General features: G+C 37.2%; 1 protein-coding gene across 5 annotated transcripts in view; it reads right to left on the bottom strand.

Annotated features, from left to right (window-relative positions):
- Positions 1-330: 330 nt before the first annotated feature.
- Positions 331-20,162, bottom strand: part of PCNX4 (pecanex 4) — a 42,369-nt gene continuing 22,537 nt past the window's right edge. For all 5 annotated transcript variants that reach the window (XM_040477298.1, XM_040477300.1, XM_040477301.1 and 2 more), the window contains 5 exons: positions 14,464-14,824; positions 11,122-11,225; positions 6,750-7,786; positions 6,188-6,374; positions 331-1,211 (listed from right to left, as the gene is read on the bottom strand). In XM_040477298.1, coding sequence (XP_040333232.1) covers positions 960-1,211; positions 6,188-6,374; positions 6,750-7,786; positions 11,122-11,225; positions 14,464-14,824 — 1,941 coding nt within the window. In that variant the 3' untranslated portion in view covers positions 331-959. The remainder of the gene's footprint in view (positions 1,212-6,187; positions 6,375-6,749; positions 7,787-11,121; positions 11,226-14,463; positions 14,825-20,162) is intronic.

Below are 20,162 nucleotides of genomic sequence, written 5' to 3'. Positions count from 1 at the left end.
AAGAAATGCCTGGGGTGCCCGGATGGCTCAGTCTGTTGGGCGACCGACTTTGGCTCAGGTCGTGATCTTGCAATTTGTGAGGTCAAGCCCTGCCTCAGGCTCTGTGAAGACAGCTCGGATCCTGGAGCCTGCTTCGGATTCTGTGTCTCTCTCTCTCTCTCTCTCAAAAATAAACAAACATTAAAAAAAAAAAAAAGAAAGAAATGCTTAAGGAGCCAGATCAACAGAATGCCCTCTAGTAGTGAACTCATTATGTTGTAACCAAACACTATTAATCCTGAAAAACAAGTTAAACCCAGTTTCTTTCATGTATATCAAAAGGATACGGGGAAAGGAAAAGAAAATATTTTATTGTAAGAGATTTTACTAAAGGCTTTTAAGGTTTCTGAATTGAAGTATATGAAAAGAAAATGAATAGATTATATGAAAATACTTAGACCATGTTAAATGTTAAAACGGCATTAAGTTTGAAAATACTATAAAATTTAGTATTTCAAATAAATATATATACATTTTGCAACTTTCAATAGGATCCATTACCATTACTTAAAAGCACTGATACGTATGTGTGTCTTCTGAGTATGTAAAAATCACATAGCTGCTGACTTCCATAAGGCAAGTCACCTACCACATATTTATGAAGGCATTAAAAAATTCATTATCTAATCTTACACAAATGTTTTATATTTGCTAAAGCCTACCGCAATCCACAGGGCACAAATACTGGCCGACTAGCTCTAACTTTCATGTCAGATCAAGTTTGTTTGATTTTTTTTAACCATTAAGATAGCTAAGAGAGTCAACTTTACAGAGCTTAGCTTTTCTCAGGCATCGGACTTGGAGGAAGAGAGAGAAGTCCAGTGAAGTTATGAGGAATCACATTGTTACTTTTCTAGAATGGAAAAAAAACACAAACCCATCTCATGTGATGACAATACGTTTACAAGTCAAAATGGGCTCTAATACAAATGCATGTGGAGAGGTTTTGAAGAATAAACTGGATATCCCAGGGGAGGATCAGCTGCTTGTACCGTAAGGTTTCTCAAAAGTAGTGGATGAGCTTGGATACTGTATCGTTCCTCATCATCATTTGTGGCATAAAGCAATTCCCAGGAAAGATTGGCCCACTGGCCTCTAACAGCTTCAGCATTTAACTTCCCAACTTGGACCAGCAATTCTTGAAGGCTAAGTACTCTCCCAGTGTAAACTCCCTTTAAAGTATAAAAGGGGGACAGGAAAGAAGAAGAAGAAAGAAAAAGAGATTATGTTCAGGTCATTACATTTTATTTGTAAACTTAGAAAAAAATTCCATTGTGCTTAGGCAAACTTAAACAGAAAGTGGTGTATTAAAACGTACACATGAGTTGCTTGTCTTCAGAATCAAGAATCACCTCTCTTTGGTAGCTCTCTGAATAAGCTTGAAATGATAGCCACTCATTCAATGACCCAAATGACAAAATCTCAGCTACTTCTATTTCGTTTCCTTTTCTATTCCTTCACCCTATCTGGCCTCAACAATGCCTAAGTCATAAATCCTAGTTGTTGGACAATCACACAATAGGCTCTTTTTAAAAATAGCTTTATTGGCCGTAGCAATCTCTTACTCGACACATCCCCAAAGGCAAGGGAATTAAAAGCAAAAGTGAATTACTGGGACCTTATGAAGATAAAAAGCTTCTGCACAGCAAAGGAAACAACCAACAAAACTAAAAGGCAACCAACGGAATGGGAAAAGATATTTGCAAATGACATATCGGACAAAGGGCTAGTATCCAAAATCTATAAAGAGCTCACCAGACTCCACACCCAAAAAGCAAATAACCCAGTGAAGAAATGGGCAGAAAACATGAATAGACACTTCTCTAAAGAAGACATCCGGATGGCCAACAGGCACATGAAAAGATGTTCAGCGTTGCTCCTTATCAGGGAAATACAACTCAAAACCACACTCAGGTATCACCTCACGCCAGTCAGAGTGGCCAAAATGAACAAATCAGGAGACTATAGATGCTGGAGAGGATGTGGAGAAACGGGAACCCTCTTGCACTGTTGGTGGGAATGCAAATTGGTGCAGCCGCTCTGGAAAGCAGTGTGGAGGTTCCTCAGAAAATTAAAAATAGACCTACCCTATGACCCAGCAATAGCACTGCTAGGAATTTATCCAAGGGATACAGGAGTACTGATGCATAGGGGCACTTGTACCCCAATGTTCATAGCAGCACTCTCAACAATAGCCAAATTATGGAAAGAGCCTAAATGTCCATCAACTGATGAATGGATAAAGAAATTGTGGTTTATATACACTATGGAATACTACGTGGCAATGAGAAAAAATGAAATCTGGCCTTTTGTAGCAACGTGGATGGAACTGGAGAGTGTGATGCTAAGTGAAATAAGCCATACAGAGAAAGACAGATACCATATGGTTTCACTCTTATGTGGATCCTGAGAAACTTAACAGAAACCCATGGGGGAGGGGAAGGAAAAAAAAAAAGAGGTTAGAGTGGGAGAGAGCCAAAGCATAAGAGACTGTTGAGAACTGAGAGCAAACTGAGGGTTGATGGGGGGTGGGAGGGAGGAGAGGGTGGGTGATGGGTATTGAGGAGGGCACCTTTTGGGATGAGCACTGGGTGTTGTATGGAAACCAATTTGACAATAAATTTCATATATAAATTAAAAAAATATAAAATGGTAATAAAATAAATAAATAAATAAATAAGTTAAAAAATAGCTTTATTGAGATATAATTCACATTTCCATACAATTTACTCATATAAAGTGTGTGATTCAGTAGTTTTTTAGTATATTCAAATGTATACAACTATCTCCATGACTTCAGGACATTTTCATGACCTCAAAAAGAAACCTTGTACTCTTTAGCTATCACCCTCCTATCCCTTCATTCTCCCAGTCATAAGCAAACACTAATGTACTTTCTATCTCTATAGTTTTGTCTTCTGTGGAAATTTCATATGAAAGGAATCATATACTATGTGGTCTTTGGGACTGGCTTCTTAGCATTACGTTTTCAAGGTTCGTTAATGTTGCAACATGTGTTAGTACTTCATTCCTTTTTATGGTGGACTAATATTCCATTGTATGGATAAACCACAATTTACTTATTCATTCATCACGTGATGGATAGTTGGGTTGTTTCCACCCTTTGTCAGTCATAAATAATGCTGCCATAAATATCCATGTACAAGTTTCTATGTGGATCTATGCTTTCATTTCTCTTGGGTATATACCTAGGAGTGGAATTACTGAGTCAAATGGTAACTCTAAGTTTAATCATTTAAGAAACTGCTAGAATGTTTTCTGAATGTTGTACCACTTTACATTTCTGCTAGCACCGTATGAGAGTTCTAATTCTCCATATTCTCATCCAACAGGTATTACCTGCCTTTTTGATTTCAGCCATCATAGTATGTCCTTGTATGAAGTGATACCTCATTGTGGTTTTGATTTGCATTTCTCTCAAGACAAATGATGTTGAACATCTTTTCATTGGCTTATTATTGCCCCATTTGTATATCTCCTTTTGAAGAAATATCTATAGAGATCCTGTGCTCATTTTATAATTTGCTCAGATTTTAAATAAAAAAATTTTTTATTGAGTTGTAAGAGTTCTTTTTTTTTTTTTTAATTTTTTTTTTCAACGTTTATTTATTTTTGGGACAGAGAGAGACAGAGCATGAACGGGGGAGGGGCAGAGAGAGAGGGAGACACAGAATTGGAAACAGGCTCCAGGCTCTGAGCCATCAGCCCAGAGCCTGACGCGGGGCTCGAACTCACAGACTGCGAGATCGTGACCTGGCTGAAGTCGGACGCTTAACCGACTGCGCCACCCAGGCGCCCCAAGAGTTCTTTAAATATTCTAGTAACGAGTCCCTTATCAGATATATGCAAATGTTTTCCCCATTCTCTGAGTTGTTTTTTCACTCTCTTGATGGTGTCTTTTGAAGCACAAAAGTTTTTACTTTTGATGAAGTCCTATTTATCTGTTTTTGTTTTGTTTGCATGTTTTCAGTGTTATATAATGTTATAATGTTACTGTTACTTGCTTAGTTTAGTGAGTGGCTGACTGACCTTAGTGAAGTTAATCCCTACCTCTCCCACAAGGGTGAAGCCTTTGATGTGGTTCCTCAGGGAGTGCAGCCTGTGAGTGTCCCCAGTTACCATGGGATGGCAATGGGTTTAGCAGGGCTCTCTCCATCTATCAAGTGCTCACACCCAGCTGCTAATAAGCTCCTATGATTGCCAGGCGGCTGCTTTGTTTTCAACAATGACCTGCAATGTAAATCGCTTCACAGATTGACCCAATTAAGCTTGGCTCCTATTTTTGATCACAGGAAGGCTCTTCTCTATGGTTTCTTTCCCTGGTTTTGTTCATCTACCCAGCCTACAGTTTAGTTTATATCTCTAACAAATTTACCAATAGCCCCTTAATGACTTTTTTTTTAATGCTTTATTTATTTTTGAGAGAGAGCATGAACAGAGGAGGGGCAGAGAGAGAGAGAGAGAGAGGGAGACAGAGAATCCTAAGCAGGCTCCGCTTTGCCAGTGGAGAGCCCGATGTGGGGCTCAAACTCACTCATCAGCCAACTGAGCCACCCAGGTGCCCCAATCCCTTAATTACTTTTTACCACAAGCTCCGTTGTTTTTGAGAGCATCTTAGGTGTCAATGTCTCCACACTGTTGCAGATAAAATAATTTCCTTTGGGAAGAGATGTAGAGATCTCTCTTTTTTAATGATCTGCATCTCCCACTGGGCAAAATCTGAGAGCCAGAGCTCTTTATCTGGGGGTGAGATAATGGCATGTCTCTCTTCTGAGAGACAGCTCTGCTTTAGGACATAGAAGAAGGGCAGTAACCTCAGGTCTTCCTGGTTTGCCTCTCCCAGTGTGGAACTTCCACCTGCCAAGCAGGTAAGGGTGGTCAGGTCCCCGTTATTCTCAGTGGCACGAAGTCCAGAGTAAAGCCTCCATCCAAAGAGATAGGCTGGCCAGAAAGCAGTTCTCACCTCTTGACCACACATGCCCAGAACCTAGCCTCACAACAGGTAGCTGGAAGTAAGGTAAGAAGTGCTGAAGCCCTGCCTCTCCCAGGAAAACAGTCCTCCAACCAGGAGCTGAAGTGAGAGGGAACCCTTCTTGACTGTATCAATGCGAGCAGAGCTTGTCTTGCTGAGTTGGGAAAAATGGGTCTTGGTTCAAATACTTCAGTCTCTCACTATTCTTACTGGGTTTTAGTTAGTACTCTTGAATAAATGTTTCTTCATTTGCTATATGCCCTTAGCACCATTTCCAAGTCTTTAAATGGTTTTTCAATATAACTTTCATCATTTTTGATTGGGAGCACATCTGTGAAGCTCCCTAACCTGCAATGCCAGGTGTGAAGCCTACAATGAGCATGTAACATTGGCTCATATTGTGCACACTTGATAACATTTTAAATGTAATGAAAACAGGCACTATTTTCTTTAAAAAAAAAAAAAAGTCATTATTTGGAGTCTCCCTGAATTTTCACAGGTTAGATTTGCTTCAAATAAAACATGGATGGTGGCAAAAGGAATGCTTTGCCACTTATAAATTAGTTTTTCTTCTAGGAGTCCAATCCAAAGTGATACTCAAATTTGGCATAGGAATCTAATCCATTTAGTCAAATATGCTATAGTAAATTAAATGAACTTTATTTGGCTATCCTATAGGTCAGTTACTGCACAATGGCCACACATTTTTAATTAGGTTTGCAAAAGTAAATAACCAGTCATTCTAGGATTGTACTATGTTGGCCATAAAGTCATGACTACAAATACTTTAATAATATGATTAATATATCCATCCCAGAATGTTATATCTCCATCACTTAGTTCAAGTACTTTATAACTGGTTTCCATTCCTTAAGGCTAATATATGAAATGTTTAAAAACACATTTTTAGGGGCGCCTGGGTGGCGCAGTCGGTTAAGCGTCCGACTTCAGCTCAGGTCACGATCTCGCAGTCTGTGAGTTCGAGCCCCATGTCGGACTCTGGGCTGATGGCTCAGATCCTGGAGCCTGTTTCCGATTCTGTGTCTCCCTCTCTCTCTGCCCCTTCCCCGTTCATGCTCTGTCTCTCTCTGTCTCAAAAATAAATAAACGTTAAAACAAAAAAACAAAACAAAAAAAACACATTTTTAACCTTACCATATTAGAATCATACCCCAGAGAAAACAAGTATGGTTTTTCTTGTACAACTGCTTCCTTCCACTTTTCATCAGATACCAAACCAATGTACCAGTCAGTTTCATATTCTTCAAGGCAGTTAGTCAGCTCTTTAAAGTCTTCTATTGGACCTAAACTTGCTTTATCAATCATGAGTTTCAGAGTATACCTTAAAAATGGAGAAACAAAGAATTTTAAAATTTTTAATAAAATTTATAAAATCCACTTTATAGACAAAATAGATTTTATTCAATCAATATTCTTAAGACATTGAACTAAAATCCTACATATTTCAGGGAGAAATGATGGAGTGAAGTGAAAATGAAGAAATTCAATAAGCCATACGAAAAATAGGTTCTCCACATAAATAAAAGGATGTAGAAATTAAAGTACTCTTGATATAATCACTATACGTACTAAGCATTTGTTTTTCATTTTTAGGAAAGTGATTATTTTTTACAATTAGAAAAAGTTCCTCCTTCTAGGTTATTTGAAAAATCATTTTTCTGCCAGTTACAATTTGTATATAATCAAAATAAATTACCTGAAAGCTTTCAGTGCTAGTTGGAACAGTTCCGGCTTTTCTGTAAGCCAATCCAAGGCAAGGGACCAAGGCAAAACACCACTATAAACTCTCAATATATGACCAGGACTGGGAACCATAGTATCTACTCCAAATAAACTAAAATAACAAGTCATTACGGCATGAACATAAAAGTCTCTTAAAACTCTGTCCTTTGCGATTTCTTCCAGTACATTTGAGGCATTTTCTTCTGAATGAAAACATTCCAACTGCTTTAAAACAAACTGGTACCACTCTTCTGGAAATAATGAGCTCATCTCCCTCATTTTGGAGTTAGGCAAACAGTTAGACGTCCACTCTTCAGGTAAGCTTAACAAGTGAGAATGAGAACAACTGAACTCCATGAGAGGGATATATGCCACGTCTTCTTGTTTTCCTTTGTCAACAACAGGATATCCCAATATAACTGCCTTGTAAAGATTATTTTCAGGAACTGTGCCTACTGAATGATCAGCGACCCCCTGTGATTCTACTGATCCCGGAATAGGCAAATTTACACCTGATACAACTTTCAATTGATCTTTTTCTTCTTTTCCTTTTTTGATAGTTGGCTCATCACCAAAAACATTATCATCAGACCAATCATCCAAAATTTCTGAATTTAAACTATCTGTGTCTTCTAGGGATTGGGTTTGTGGTGAAGCATTCAAAGCAGGCAGGATTATTAGAGATTCTTTCCCTTTATTTTCAGTTTTGTGAATAACCTCCTGCATGCTGGGCCTTCTGGAACAGTGTTGAAGAAGTATCCACACAAGTACCTTAATAAGGTCACCTTTAAATTCTTTTAAGTTATCATGAGAATCGATTATGCCAGATAGAACATTCCTGGCATCAGAATAGAGTTTTACTGGCAAAAGGATACAGGGTGTCAAGACATTTCCAAAGTGTTCATTAACAGAACATACTCTTGCATATTCTTGTTCAAAGGCACTTTGAAAAACTTCATCAACTCTTTGAGCTTCAGCAGTATGACAGGATGTCTCTTGCAATTCTAAGCCCTAAAGATGAGATAAAAAGTACTTGAGTTTATGAGTACTTATTACACAGAAAAAAGCAACTACTTTTGTATATGCCCGTGGATTGGATTCTCATAAGGAAAATATGGAAAATGCAAAAAAAACCTCTTTAACTCAAGAGCTACACCTTCACTCAAACTTATTAGTACTTTAGCAATTTGTTGTTGCATATAGAGATGAAAAATAGTGCTACTATTTTAAAAGAAATCATAGAGATGCCACTAGAAACTGGCAAAACAATTTAATTGACTATAACCACAATTTTTAAAGACTATAGGTATGTACAGTTGAGGTTGAATCACACTTAAAGTTTTTTTAAATATAAACATTTTTTTAGAGGGCAAAAGGCAAAACTGGAATTATATAGTATATACAGTAGTTTTGTATCCTACTTTATGAGAACATTATTCTATTGTATGGATATGCCATAACTGATTCAACTATTTTCCTGTTCCAGTTTTTTAATTATAACATCATCGGGGCGCCTGGGTGGCGCAGTCGGTTAAGCATCCGACTTCAGCCAGGTCACGATCTCGCGGTCCGTGAGTTCGAGCCCCGCGTCGGGCTCTGGGCTGATGGCTCAGAGCCTGGAGCCTGTTTCCAATTCTGTGTCTCCCTCTCTCTCTGCCCCTCCCCCGTTCATGCTCTGTCTCTCTCTGTCCCAAAAATAAATAAACGTTGAAAAAAAAATTTAAAAAATAAAAATAAAAAAAAATTATAACATCATCATTATCATACAGATTTATGTATTCAGTTATTGTCTCCTCCAACTATAATGTAAATTCCATACAACAGCTATCGTTTGGTTACTATTATATCTGCAGTGCCTAAACCAGTACTTGGCACACAGCAGGTATGCAACAAATATATGTTGATAAAATGAATATTATGAATGTTTTTATATGAATTTTATTTTATTTTATTGCATGAATTTTAAACACATCTTTATTACTTTCCTAGAAGGAATCCCTTGAAGAGGATGCATGAAGTCACTGTTTATATTATTATTAATATTGTTGTTTATTTACACATTTTTACAAAACTACCAGTGCCTTTAGTAAAAGGCGATGCTGTCAGGGTGTATTAGGATCCAGGGAAAGAACATGGAATGTGACATCAAAACCCATCTTAAAATCATGGCTCTACCAGGTGCTAGTACTTAACCTTGAGTAGGTCACTTATCTGGAGATTCCTTTTCCTTCTCTTTCAAAGAAAAATAATCCTAGCACACAGGGGTGTGAAGATTTAGGTAATAAAAGTGCTTTGTAATATTTAAAGCATAGAACATATAAATGTTGATAAGATGGCACTAAGCCACATTGTGTCTGAAAAAATGAAAAAGAAACAAAGATTGCCACTGAAAAGTGTATCTTTACACTACATGTATAACAGACCACAAAAGAGCAATAAAGGACCCACATTATTAGGTATTATAAAGCATCCCATTTTAAAAATAGAGCCTAAATGAAGCAATGAAAATGCCTTCAATATTTTGCATGGATTTTTGCCTTCTCCTATTTGTACAGGTTAGACTAGGTTCTCAAACTTTAGGTGAGTCAGAATCACTGTGGGTCAGTTAAAACACAGATTGCTGGGTCCTCCTCTAGAGTTTCTGATTCGGGAGGTCTGAGGTGGTGACCAAGAATGTCCATTTCTAACAAGTTCCAGTAGATGTTAATATTACTAATCTGGGGAACTGAATTTGAGAACCAATGAGCTAAAGAAAAAGTTTTTTAGTCACCAGCAATTTTATCCAGTCTGTGCTAAGACAAAAAAATTCATTCATTCATTATTCATTCAACAAATATTTACCACAGGCCTATTATGTGCCAGACAGACACTGTTCCAGGGGCTTAGGATATACCCCTTGAAACGGAGATCCCTGCCCTTGTGACACTTACATTAGAGAGTAAAGGGATACAGTCAACAATGAAAATAATAAGTAAATTACATAGTTTGTTTGAAGGAATAAGTGCTATGAAAATAAAGAAAAAGTAAAGCAAGCCAAGGAGGACTAGGAGTGCTGGATGGTAGTGGGAATACATATGGGAATATATGGGAGAGCCATAGTACACTTCACTGAGAAGGTGACATTTGAGCAAAGACTTGAAGGTGGTAAGGGAGTTGACTGTGTGAGTACAATTGAGAGGATTCAAGTAGTAGATGAGGCCAAGAGGAAATAGGGAGACTGACCATTCAAGGCCCTGGCTTTTACTCTGAATAAAATAAAAAATAAAAAAAAAAAAAAAAATAAAAAAAAAAAAGATTTACTGTAGGGTTTTGAGTAGAGAAGTGACATGATCTGACTTAGACTTTATAAAGATCACTCTAGTTGAGAACAGACAAGAGAGAGGCACAGGTAGAAGTGGGGAGACCAATTAGGAGACTATTGCAATTACCCAGAAAAGAGATAAAGATAGCTAATAGCAGGGTGATGAGTAGTGGTAGGATATAGGATATGGCTTAACGACAGAGCCAACAGGATTTCTTGTTGGACTGCATAAGGGACATAGAAGTAAACAGGTGTGAAATGTCACTGGACTAAAGTTCAAATGTTTTGGGGCTGAGCAACCAGAAGGATGGAGTTGTCACCAAGGACTGCTGGGCTCTGGGGTACTCTGATGTCGAGGTCATCTGATGTCAAGAGATCAAGGAAAAGAGAAGGAACCGTCAAAGGAGGCTGACAAGGAATGACCCATGAAATAAGCAAAAAGAAGACATAGACTGTGTCAAATGCTACAGACAGGTCAAACAAGACCAGGTCTGAGAACTGATCATTGGATTTACCAATGTGATAGCCACTGGAGACATTGACAAGAGCAGTTTTGGTACAGTAATAGGTAATAGGGTCAAAAACCTAGAGTAAGTTGAAGAGAGGAGAAAAGAAATTTGAGATTTGATTATAAGCAATTGTTTTAAAAAATTTTGTTTTAAAAAGAAGAGAAAAACATGCTGTAGCAGGTAGGGTAGTAAGGATCAGAAGAGGTTTTTTATTAAGTTGAGAATGCATATATAATATAGGGAAAAAATATTACTGAGTCACACTTTTGAGATGCTCAACCAAGTAGGGATAAAAAGAATAGGTCCAGACAAAAAGGGGGCTGGCAATATTTTGTTACTATGCTCTATTAAACAATCAGTACTAGTCTAGCTATCAATATGTGCTAATTGAAATATACTTTAAAAATCCTTAGGTGTTTTCACAGGTAATTAATTGATACTCTTAAATTCAGCTATTCAGTGTATGATGTGTCTATAAGAGGTAAAATTTTACACATGTACTATAAAAAAACTAGAGGTTTCAAATGTACATTGACCTTAATGTTAATACAGCAGTAAGTATAGCCACATTCTAGAATCATTATCCATATTAAACGATCCTGAAAACGGCCCAAGTAATGAGACCCAGGTAAGAGGAGACCTAAAACAAATTAGAAAAAAAAAAGTAAGTAATATTCAAGCTTGCTTTATTTTGCCATGTGAATTTTCAAAATTGGTAACACTCTTGGAACTGATTCATAGCTCCTTTTATGCTGTCTTCATGTCAAGAATAGAAACAATTATTCATTGCATATTAGGAGGCATTAAATTAAGGTCTTTATAGGAACAGGGACAGAAGAGAAAATTTATAGGTGATAATACATAAAAATTCAAGGATATATTTTTCAGAGAAACAACAGATTAGAACCTATGTTATATAAAATCCTAAATACATGTTAAATATAGTAGGATAAATATTAAATGTATAAAAGCCAACTTCACATTATTTAAAGCATTTTGGACATTTTTATAAACACACATATAAAGATGTTTTGTGGTATTAAAATTTACATACAATGCTACCTGCCACACTTGTACAAAACCTTTAGAAATTAGTTTTCTCTCAACATTATGTCTCTGAGATTTGACCATGTTGACTGCAAATAGCTTAAAAGTCATTAATTGTACCTGTGGTTGAGAATTCATTGTATGAATATAGCTAAATTTGAATATTCATTTCCATGTTAATAACTATATCCATATTGTTCTAATTTTTCTCTATTATACAATAATACTGTAGAAATTATCTTTGTGCAAGTCTGCTTACACAACGTATTGTGCAGTAAAGAGTTAACACAGGAGAACTGACTGCTACCCTTTGAAAGTCCTGCTTACAAAACTCGCTGATGGCTGGCACCTGGGAACTTGTATTTCAGAAGAATCCTCACCATTCTCCCTGATAAAAGTCTCATTGTGTCTAAACAGTTTGTGCAAACAATGCAGTTTATACTGAATACTTGCTTTCCTTCTGTGAGTCTGGAATTTTGGTACATGTTAGGCAGAAGGTGCCTACATGACAAAGCCCCAGTAAAAGCCCAAATAACTGGTAGTCACCATACCACACATGTTGTGACAACATGTGTGTGGGGTCTTAAGCATGTTCTGTGTGACTCCATCGGGAGAGGACATCTGGAAGCTTGCACCATGTCTTACCCCATATAACTTTTCTTGATTTTGTTCTGCAGCCTTTTGCTGTAATAAACCTTAGCTGTGAATACAAATATACACTGAGCTCTGTGAGTCCTCTTAGTAAATCATCAAACCTTAGTAACCTTTGGAACCCCCAGAACACATGTGCAAGAGTTTCTCCACAATTAGAATCTAATTAGAACTATGGAATCTAAAACTGAATCCCTAGGCCATAGGATATGTGTATCTTTACTTTACTACAGACTATTAGTTTACCCTTCAAGGTGGTTGTATGAATTTATATTCCCTTCCAGCAAATTCCAGAAAATTCCTGTTCCTCATAGCCCAGCCAGTACTTGGTAATGTCTAACTTTTATATTTCTGCCAATCAGATGTGTGTGAAATGTTACCGCATTCTTTACCACTGCCCCCCAGCCCCACCAGGAATACTTTATGACACACTCTTGGCTGAATGTAACTGATTTGATAATAAAGTATAATTTCTACCTTACTGCTAAGTTATTTATTACTTCAAATGTGAGTCAAGCCTCAGGTATTTTTTAAAGTGGCATAGTATTATATAATAAACATTAATTCAAACTGGATGAAAAGATTAAAAATGTAGAATGCTTCCTATGAAAAAGAAAAAAATGATTATTCATTAAAAAATTTGTACTACATGGGGCTCCTGGGTGGCTCAGTCGGTTAAGCATCCGACTTCAGCTCTGGTAATGATCTCACAGTTTATGGGTTTGAGCCCTGCATTGGGCTCTGTGCTGACAGCTCGGAGCCTGCAGCCTGTTTCAGATTCTGTGTCTCTCTCTGCTGTGTCCTCCCTGCTCGTGCTGTCTCTCTCTGTCTCTCAAAAATAAGTAATGTTAACAAATTTTTTTAATAAAAAAAAATGTATACTACAAAGTTTTTCCTAAATTAGTTCACATATTTTATTTAAAATTTTTTTTAATGTTTATTTTTGAGAGAGACACAGACAGACCGTGAGAGGGGGAGGGGCAGAGAGAGAGGGAGACAGAATCCCAAGCAGGTTCTAGGCTCTGAGCTGTCAGCACAGAGCCCATTGTGGGGCTCAAACTCATGAACTGTGAGATTATGACCTGAGCCAAAGTCGGACGTTTAACTGACTGAGCCACCTAGACGCCACACCTCACATATTTTAGATAACAAATAATTAGGAAATTCAATCCAAGTAAGCATTTCATTAAAATTCTAATTTGAGGAGTGCCTGGGTGGCTCAGTTGGTTAAGCGTCTGACTCTTGATTTTGGCTCAGGTAATAATCTCACGGTTTGAATTCAAGCCCAGCATCGGGCTCTGCACTGACAGTATGGAGCCTGCCTGGGATTCTCTCTCTGCCCCTCCCCAACTCAGGTGCATGCTCTCAAAAATAAATAAATACACTAAAAAAAAAATTCTGATTTGAAATTAACCTTCTGCCTAGAACCAGTTTGCCAAGATGTCACTAGATATTTCTAAAACAAGTTTCAAGGGCTAAGGTAAATAATGGTAGGAGATAACACACCTCTGGCATCAGCTTGTACTTTATCTAAAACCAACCTCAAGAAGTGCAATATAGTTGAATTTTTAGTTAGTGTACAATGAAAGCATTAACTCATAAAATTAGTTTATCCTCATCAAAAATATTTTTTCTTGCTGATATTTGCAAAGTATTTCATTTTGGGAGGCTACTGATCATTGGCCATAGCTTTTGTCATCTTGCCCTGTAACCTCATCAGACTGCTTACATTGTTATACAATAACTAATAAAGTATGAACAAACTCCCTTAAACCCTTCAATCTGATATTACATAAAGCTAGTTTTTAATCTTTATGGATCTAAGCCATTGCATTTGCTTGATGTGAACTCACTATAGATTCATGGAAGTTCTGGTAGATAAGGTTTTTTCATGTTTCAGTGGTAGGACTATAACCTGATTTTATCCAAGAAAATGTTTTAAAAAAACTGTCAAATCACCTTGATGAAATTTTCCCTTATTATTCTTATTTTGTGACTTTATTTACACCTCAAAATAAGAAGCAAGATATACACTTCTATTTCATATTTAGTCCTTCTGCCATTCATCATAGTATTAGAATCTATATAATGGTTGGATCAAAAGACTTTTTCTGTATATTCATTTTTTTGTACTTTAAATGCATTGGTGAAGATTTTGTGAGCACAGCCCATTTACTTACCTAAACTTCCAGCTGCCATTGCAGACTGCAGTGCAGTGGTCAAATGTGGGACCATCTGGTAGTAGTATACTGTATCTGCACACATGCAGGCTGTGGTGCCCACTGCTCCTGGCCAACTCTGAACAGGTCGGGGAAAGCCCACCAAGAACAGAGGAAGGGTGAAGAGGGGGAGTAATGGAGAGGAGAGTAGTGTAGAAAAAACTATGAAGACCAGCACAAATGGAGAGAAGACAATGTTGAGTATACATAAAGTGGTGGTTGACTTCCGACGTTTTTTCTCAGTCCACGATGCAAAAAGTACAGTCACGGCAAACTGCAGTTTAGAGATGAACTGAATCAGACGATCACGCATGATACCAACCTGCAGAGATGGAAAAATGATTTTTTTATTCTTAAAGACTTCATGAATTTTCAAGGTCATGTAAGAAAAACTGTATGATTTTATTATTGCTGCAATATTTTTGAGGAAATAGGTCTTGTATGAGATACTTGTTATAATTTTCTCCAACCTCACAATAAGTGAGTCTACATTTATTTACTTTTAATTAATTAATTAATTACTTCTCTTTGAGAGAGAGAGAACATGTGTGAATGGGGGAGGGCAGAGAGAGAGGGAGACAGAGAATTCCAAGCAGGTTCCGCACCATCATCACACATCCTGATGCAGGGCTAGAACCCAGGAACCACAAGATCGTGATCTGAGCCAAAATCAAGAGTCAGTCACTGAAAGGACTGAGCTACCCAGGTGCCCCATGAGTCTACATTTTTAAAAGTTTGGGCTCTCGGGGTACCTGGGTGGCTCAGTCAGTTAAGTCTCTGACTCTTGATTTCGGCTCAGGTCATGATCTCATAGTTTGTGGGATCAAGTGAGCCCTTCATTGGGCTCTATGCTGACAGCATGGAGGCTGCTTGGGATTCTCTCTCTCCTTCTCTGTCTGCCACTCCCCTGCTCACACATGTGCGTGCTCTTTCTCACTCAAAATAAATAAATAAACTTAAAAAAAAGAGAGAGAAAAAATAAAAGATTGGGCTCTCTATAAAAAACTAATACTAAAGAGAACCAATAGAGTGCTAGCTAGATTTTTTTTTTTTAACGTTTATTTATTTTTGAGACAGAGACAGAGCATGAATGGGGGAGGGGCAGAGAGAGAGGGAGACACAGAATCCGAAACAGGCTTCAGGCTCTGAGCTGTCAGCACAGAGCCCAACGCAGGGCTCGAACTCACGGACCGCGAGATCATGACCTGAGCCGAAGTCAGCCGCTTAACTGACTGAGCCACCCAGGCACCCCTTGATCTTAAGGTTGACTAAGTTTTGCATTACATGCTTGTTAAGTCATGAGAACCAGAAGTGGTAAATAATTAAGCAACTATCCTTAATTTATCATTATTTTAGAGAGTATTTTATAGATTAAGAAACAGAAGTCATAACTTAAGACAAACCTTAATAGATTGAAATCATACCAAGTATGTTCATACAAACCATGCAAAGTATGTTCTTTAACTAAAACAGAATGAAGTCAACAACAGAAATAAATAAATAATTTAAAAATCTTGAAATTAAAAGACACATCACTGGGGCACCTGGCTTGGTAGAGGATGCAACTCTTTTTCTTTTTTTTTTTAATTTACATCCAAATTGGTTAGCCTATAGTGCAACAATGATTTCAGGAGTAGATTCCTTAGTGCCCATAGAGCATGCAACTCTTGATCTTGGGGTTGTAAATTCAAGCCCCACATTGCGTGCAGAGATTACTTAAAAATAAAATCTTAAAAAAAATTAGAAGACATATTGCTAAATAGCCAATGGGTCAAAGAAGACATCACACAAAAAAATGAGAAAACATTTTGAGATGAATGAAATAAAAACACAATATGCCAAAACTTGTGATACAGCTAAAACAGTATTCAGAGGGAAATTTATAGCTAGCTTTAAGTGCCTATGTTAGCAGAAGAAACATCTTAAATCAATAACCTACTCTTCTACCTTAGAAACTAGAAAACAAAGAGCAAACTAATCCTCAAGTAAGCAGAAGGAAGTTAATAATAAAGATTATTAAGGGCGCCTGGGTGGCTCAGCTGGTTAAGCATCCGACTTCAGCTCAGGTCATGATCTCACAGCTCGTGAGTTCGAGCCCCACATCAGGTTCTGTGCTGACAGCTCTGAGTCTGGAGCCAGCTTTGGATTCTGTGTCTCCATTTCTCTCTCTGCCCCTCCCCTGCTCACGCTCTGTCTCTCAAAAATAAACATTAAAAAAAATTTTAATAATAAAGATTAACAAAAATTAATAAAATAGAGACTATTTTAAAAAACCGAGAAAATCAATGAGACCAAAAGCTGGTTTTTTGAGATCAACAAAACTGACGAACCTTTAGCTATACTGACCAAGAATAAAATAGAGAAGACTCAAACTACTAAAATCAGGAATGAAAGAGATAATTTTACCACCAATCTTACAGAAAAAAATTAGAAGGATTATAAGAGAATACTACGAACTGTATGCTGATAAATTTGATCACTTAGATGAAACTGACAAGTTCCTAGAAAAACATAAAGCAACTCAAGAAGAAATAGAAAAACTGAATAGACCTGTAACAAGAAATTGAATTTGTAACTTAAGAGCTACCCACAGAGAAAAACTGTCTCAGATAGCTTCCATATTACAAAATACCACATACTACAAAATATTTAAGATACATATCAAATATGATCAAACATTTAAAAATTTTTTTCAACGTTTTTTATTTATTTTTGGGACAGAGAGAGACAGAGCATGAACGGGGGAGGGGCAGAGAGAGAGGGAGACACAGAATCGGAAACAGGCTCCAGGCTCCAAGCCATCAGCCCAGAGCCTGACGCGGGACCCTGAGATCGTGACCTGGCTGAAGTCGGACGCTTATCCGACTGCGCCACCCAGGCGCCCCTATGATCAAACATTTAAGAATAACTAGTATGAAATTCCTAACTCATTCTATGAGGTCAGTGTTATTTTGATATCTAAACCAAAGACATGACAAGAAAAGACAGCTACAGATAACATATAAATATTAACCACACAAAAATACTAGCTAACAAATCCTGCAACATATAAGCAGGATTATACATCACAACAAATGGGATTTATTCCTGGAATGCAAGATTGGTTTAACAACCAGAAGTCAACTTATTATGTCATGTTAACAGATAAAAGGACAAAAATCACATGACCATTTCAATAGACACAGAAAATGCATCAGACAAAATCCAATACCCTTGATGATAAAAAGATTAACCAGAAATAGAAGGGAGCTGTCAACCTGAAAAAGAGCATCTACAATAGCTGATATCATGTCTAATGGTAAAAGAATGACATCAACTTAATAGAGAAAGATGGAATATGCTTTCCTCATAAGATGTCCACTCTTCTATTCAACATTGTACTGGAGGTTCTGGACAGGGCAATTAGGTAAGAAAAAGAGATGAAAGATATTTAGATTGGAAAATAAGTAAAAAATACCTCTACTATGAACACCTGGTTGGCTTAGTCCGTTAAGCATCTGACATCAGCTGAGGTCATGATCCCATGGTTTGTGAGTTGGAGCCCTGTGTCAGGCTCTGCACTGTCAGTGCACAGCCTCCTGGGATTCTCTCTCTCTCCCTCTCTCTCGGCCCCTCTCCCACTCTCTCTCAAAATAAATACATAAAAAACCTAAAAAAAATTCTACCATATCTAATTTGCAGATGACATGATCTTATATACAGAATGTCTTAAGAATCCACTAAAAATCTATCAGAACTAATAGAAGTGAGGTTTTAGGACACAAAATCAGTATTAAAAAAAAATCAAGGTGTGCCTGGGTAGCTCAGTCAGTTAGGCATCCGACTTTGGCTGAAGTCATGATCTTGTAATTTGTGGATCTGAGCCCCGCCACAAGCTCGGTGAGGACAGCTTAGAGCCTGGAGCCTGCTTTGGAATCCTGTGCTCCCTCTCTCTCTGCCCTTCCCCAGCTCACGCTCTGTCTCCGTCTCTCACTCTCTCAAAAATAAATAAACATTAAAAAAAAAATCAATTGTATTCTATACTCTAGTAATGAATTAAAAAAACCAAAAAATGAAGAAAACAATTCCATTTATAATATCATCAAAAAATATATACTTAGGAAAATTTTAATAACACCTGTAAGACTTGCAACACTGAAAACCACAAAACATTTTTGAAATAAAGAAGATCTTGAGGGGCGCCTAGGTGGCTCAGTCGGTTAAGAACCTGACTTCCGCTCAGGTCATGATCTCACAGCTTGTGAGTTCTGGCCCTGCTTTGGACTCTGTCCTGACAGGTCAGAGCCTGGAGCCTGCTTCAGATTCTGTGTCTCCCTCTCTCTCTGCCCCTCCCGTACTCATGCTTTGTCTCTTTCTGTCTCTCAAAAATAAATAAATGTTAAAAATTTTTTTAAAAACTATGAAAACATGCCATGTTGATGGATGGGAAGAATAAATATTTTTAAGGTGGCAATACTCTCCAAATTGATCTACAGATTTGAGGTAATCTCCATCAAAGTTTCAGATGCCTTCTTGCAAAAACTGAAAAGCTGAAACTAATATTTACATGGTCATACAAGGGAACTGGAAGAATCAAAACAATCTCTAAAAGAACAAAGTTAGAGGACTCACACTTCTCAATTTCAAAACCTACTACAAAATATAGTAATAAAGACGGTATAGGACTGGCATAAGGACAGACATACATGAATGGAAAAGAATCGAAGAGTCCAGAAATAACACATTTGTCATTTGATTTTTGACCAGGATGCCAAGAAAAATCATTGAGGGAAGAATAGCCTTTTCAATAAATGGTGCTGGGATAATTGTATACCATATACAAAAGAATGGATTTGGAACTCCACCTCATATCATACACAAAATAAAACACAAAACACATATCATACACAAAAATAAACTCAAAGTAGATCATAGACTGAACTGTAGCAGCTAAAACTGTAAAACTCTTAGAAGAAAACACGGTAAATATTTATGATTTGGAAACAGGCAGCAGTGTTTATTAGATGTGACCCGAACAATACAAGTGACAAAAGAAAAAAGAGATAAATTGAAATTCAGCAAAATTTAAAACTTTCTTGCTTCAAAGAATATTATCAAGAAAAAGAAAGCCTACAAGATGGGAAAAAATTTTCATTTATCATATATTGTCAAGGAACTTGTAACCAGAATACATTAAAAAAATACTGTCAAGCTCAACAATAAGGGCAATCCACAGACAGCGGACAAAGAATCTGAATAGACATTTCTCCAAAAAATACACACAAATGGCTGATAAATTTATGAAAAGATGTGTCATTAGCATTCAGAGAAATGCAAATGAAAATTACAATGAGATAGCATGTCACACCCATCAGAATGATTATAATGAAAGAGTCAGATAATAACAAGTGTTAGCACGTATGTAGAGAAATTAGAATCTTCATACGTTGTTGGTAGAAATGTAAAATAGTGCAACCACTTTGGAAAAATGTTTGGCAGTACCTTGAATTGTTAAACATAGACTTACTATGAACTGAAATTCCAGTCCTAGGCAGATATAGTGAAGAGAAATTAAAACATACGTCCAAAAACACATGTACAAAAATGTGTACACAAATGTTCACAGCAGTATTCATAATAGTCAGAAAGTGGAAACAACCTAAAAATCCATGATCTGATAA

Source organism: Herpailurus yagouaroundi, unplaced genomic scaffold (genome assembly GCF_014898765.1).
Source record: "Herpailurus yagouaroundi ecotype Mexico unplaced genomic scaffold, PumYag 141, whole genome shotgun sequence".
In the NCBI taxonomy this organism is placed as follows: Eukaryota; Metazoa; Chordata; class Mammalia; order Carnivora; family Felidae; genus Herpailurus; species Herpailurus yagouaroundi.
Note: the sequence above shows the minus strand (reverse complement) of the source record. Positions and strands in the feature narration are given on the sequence as shown.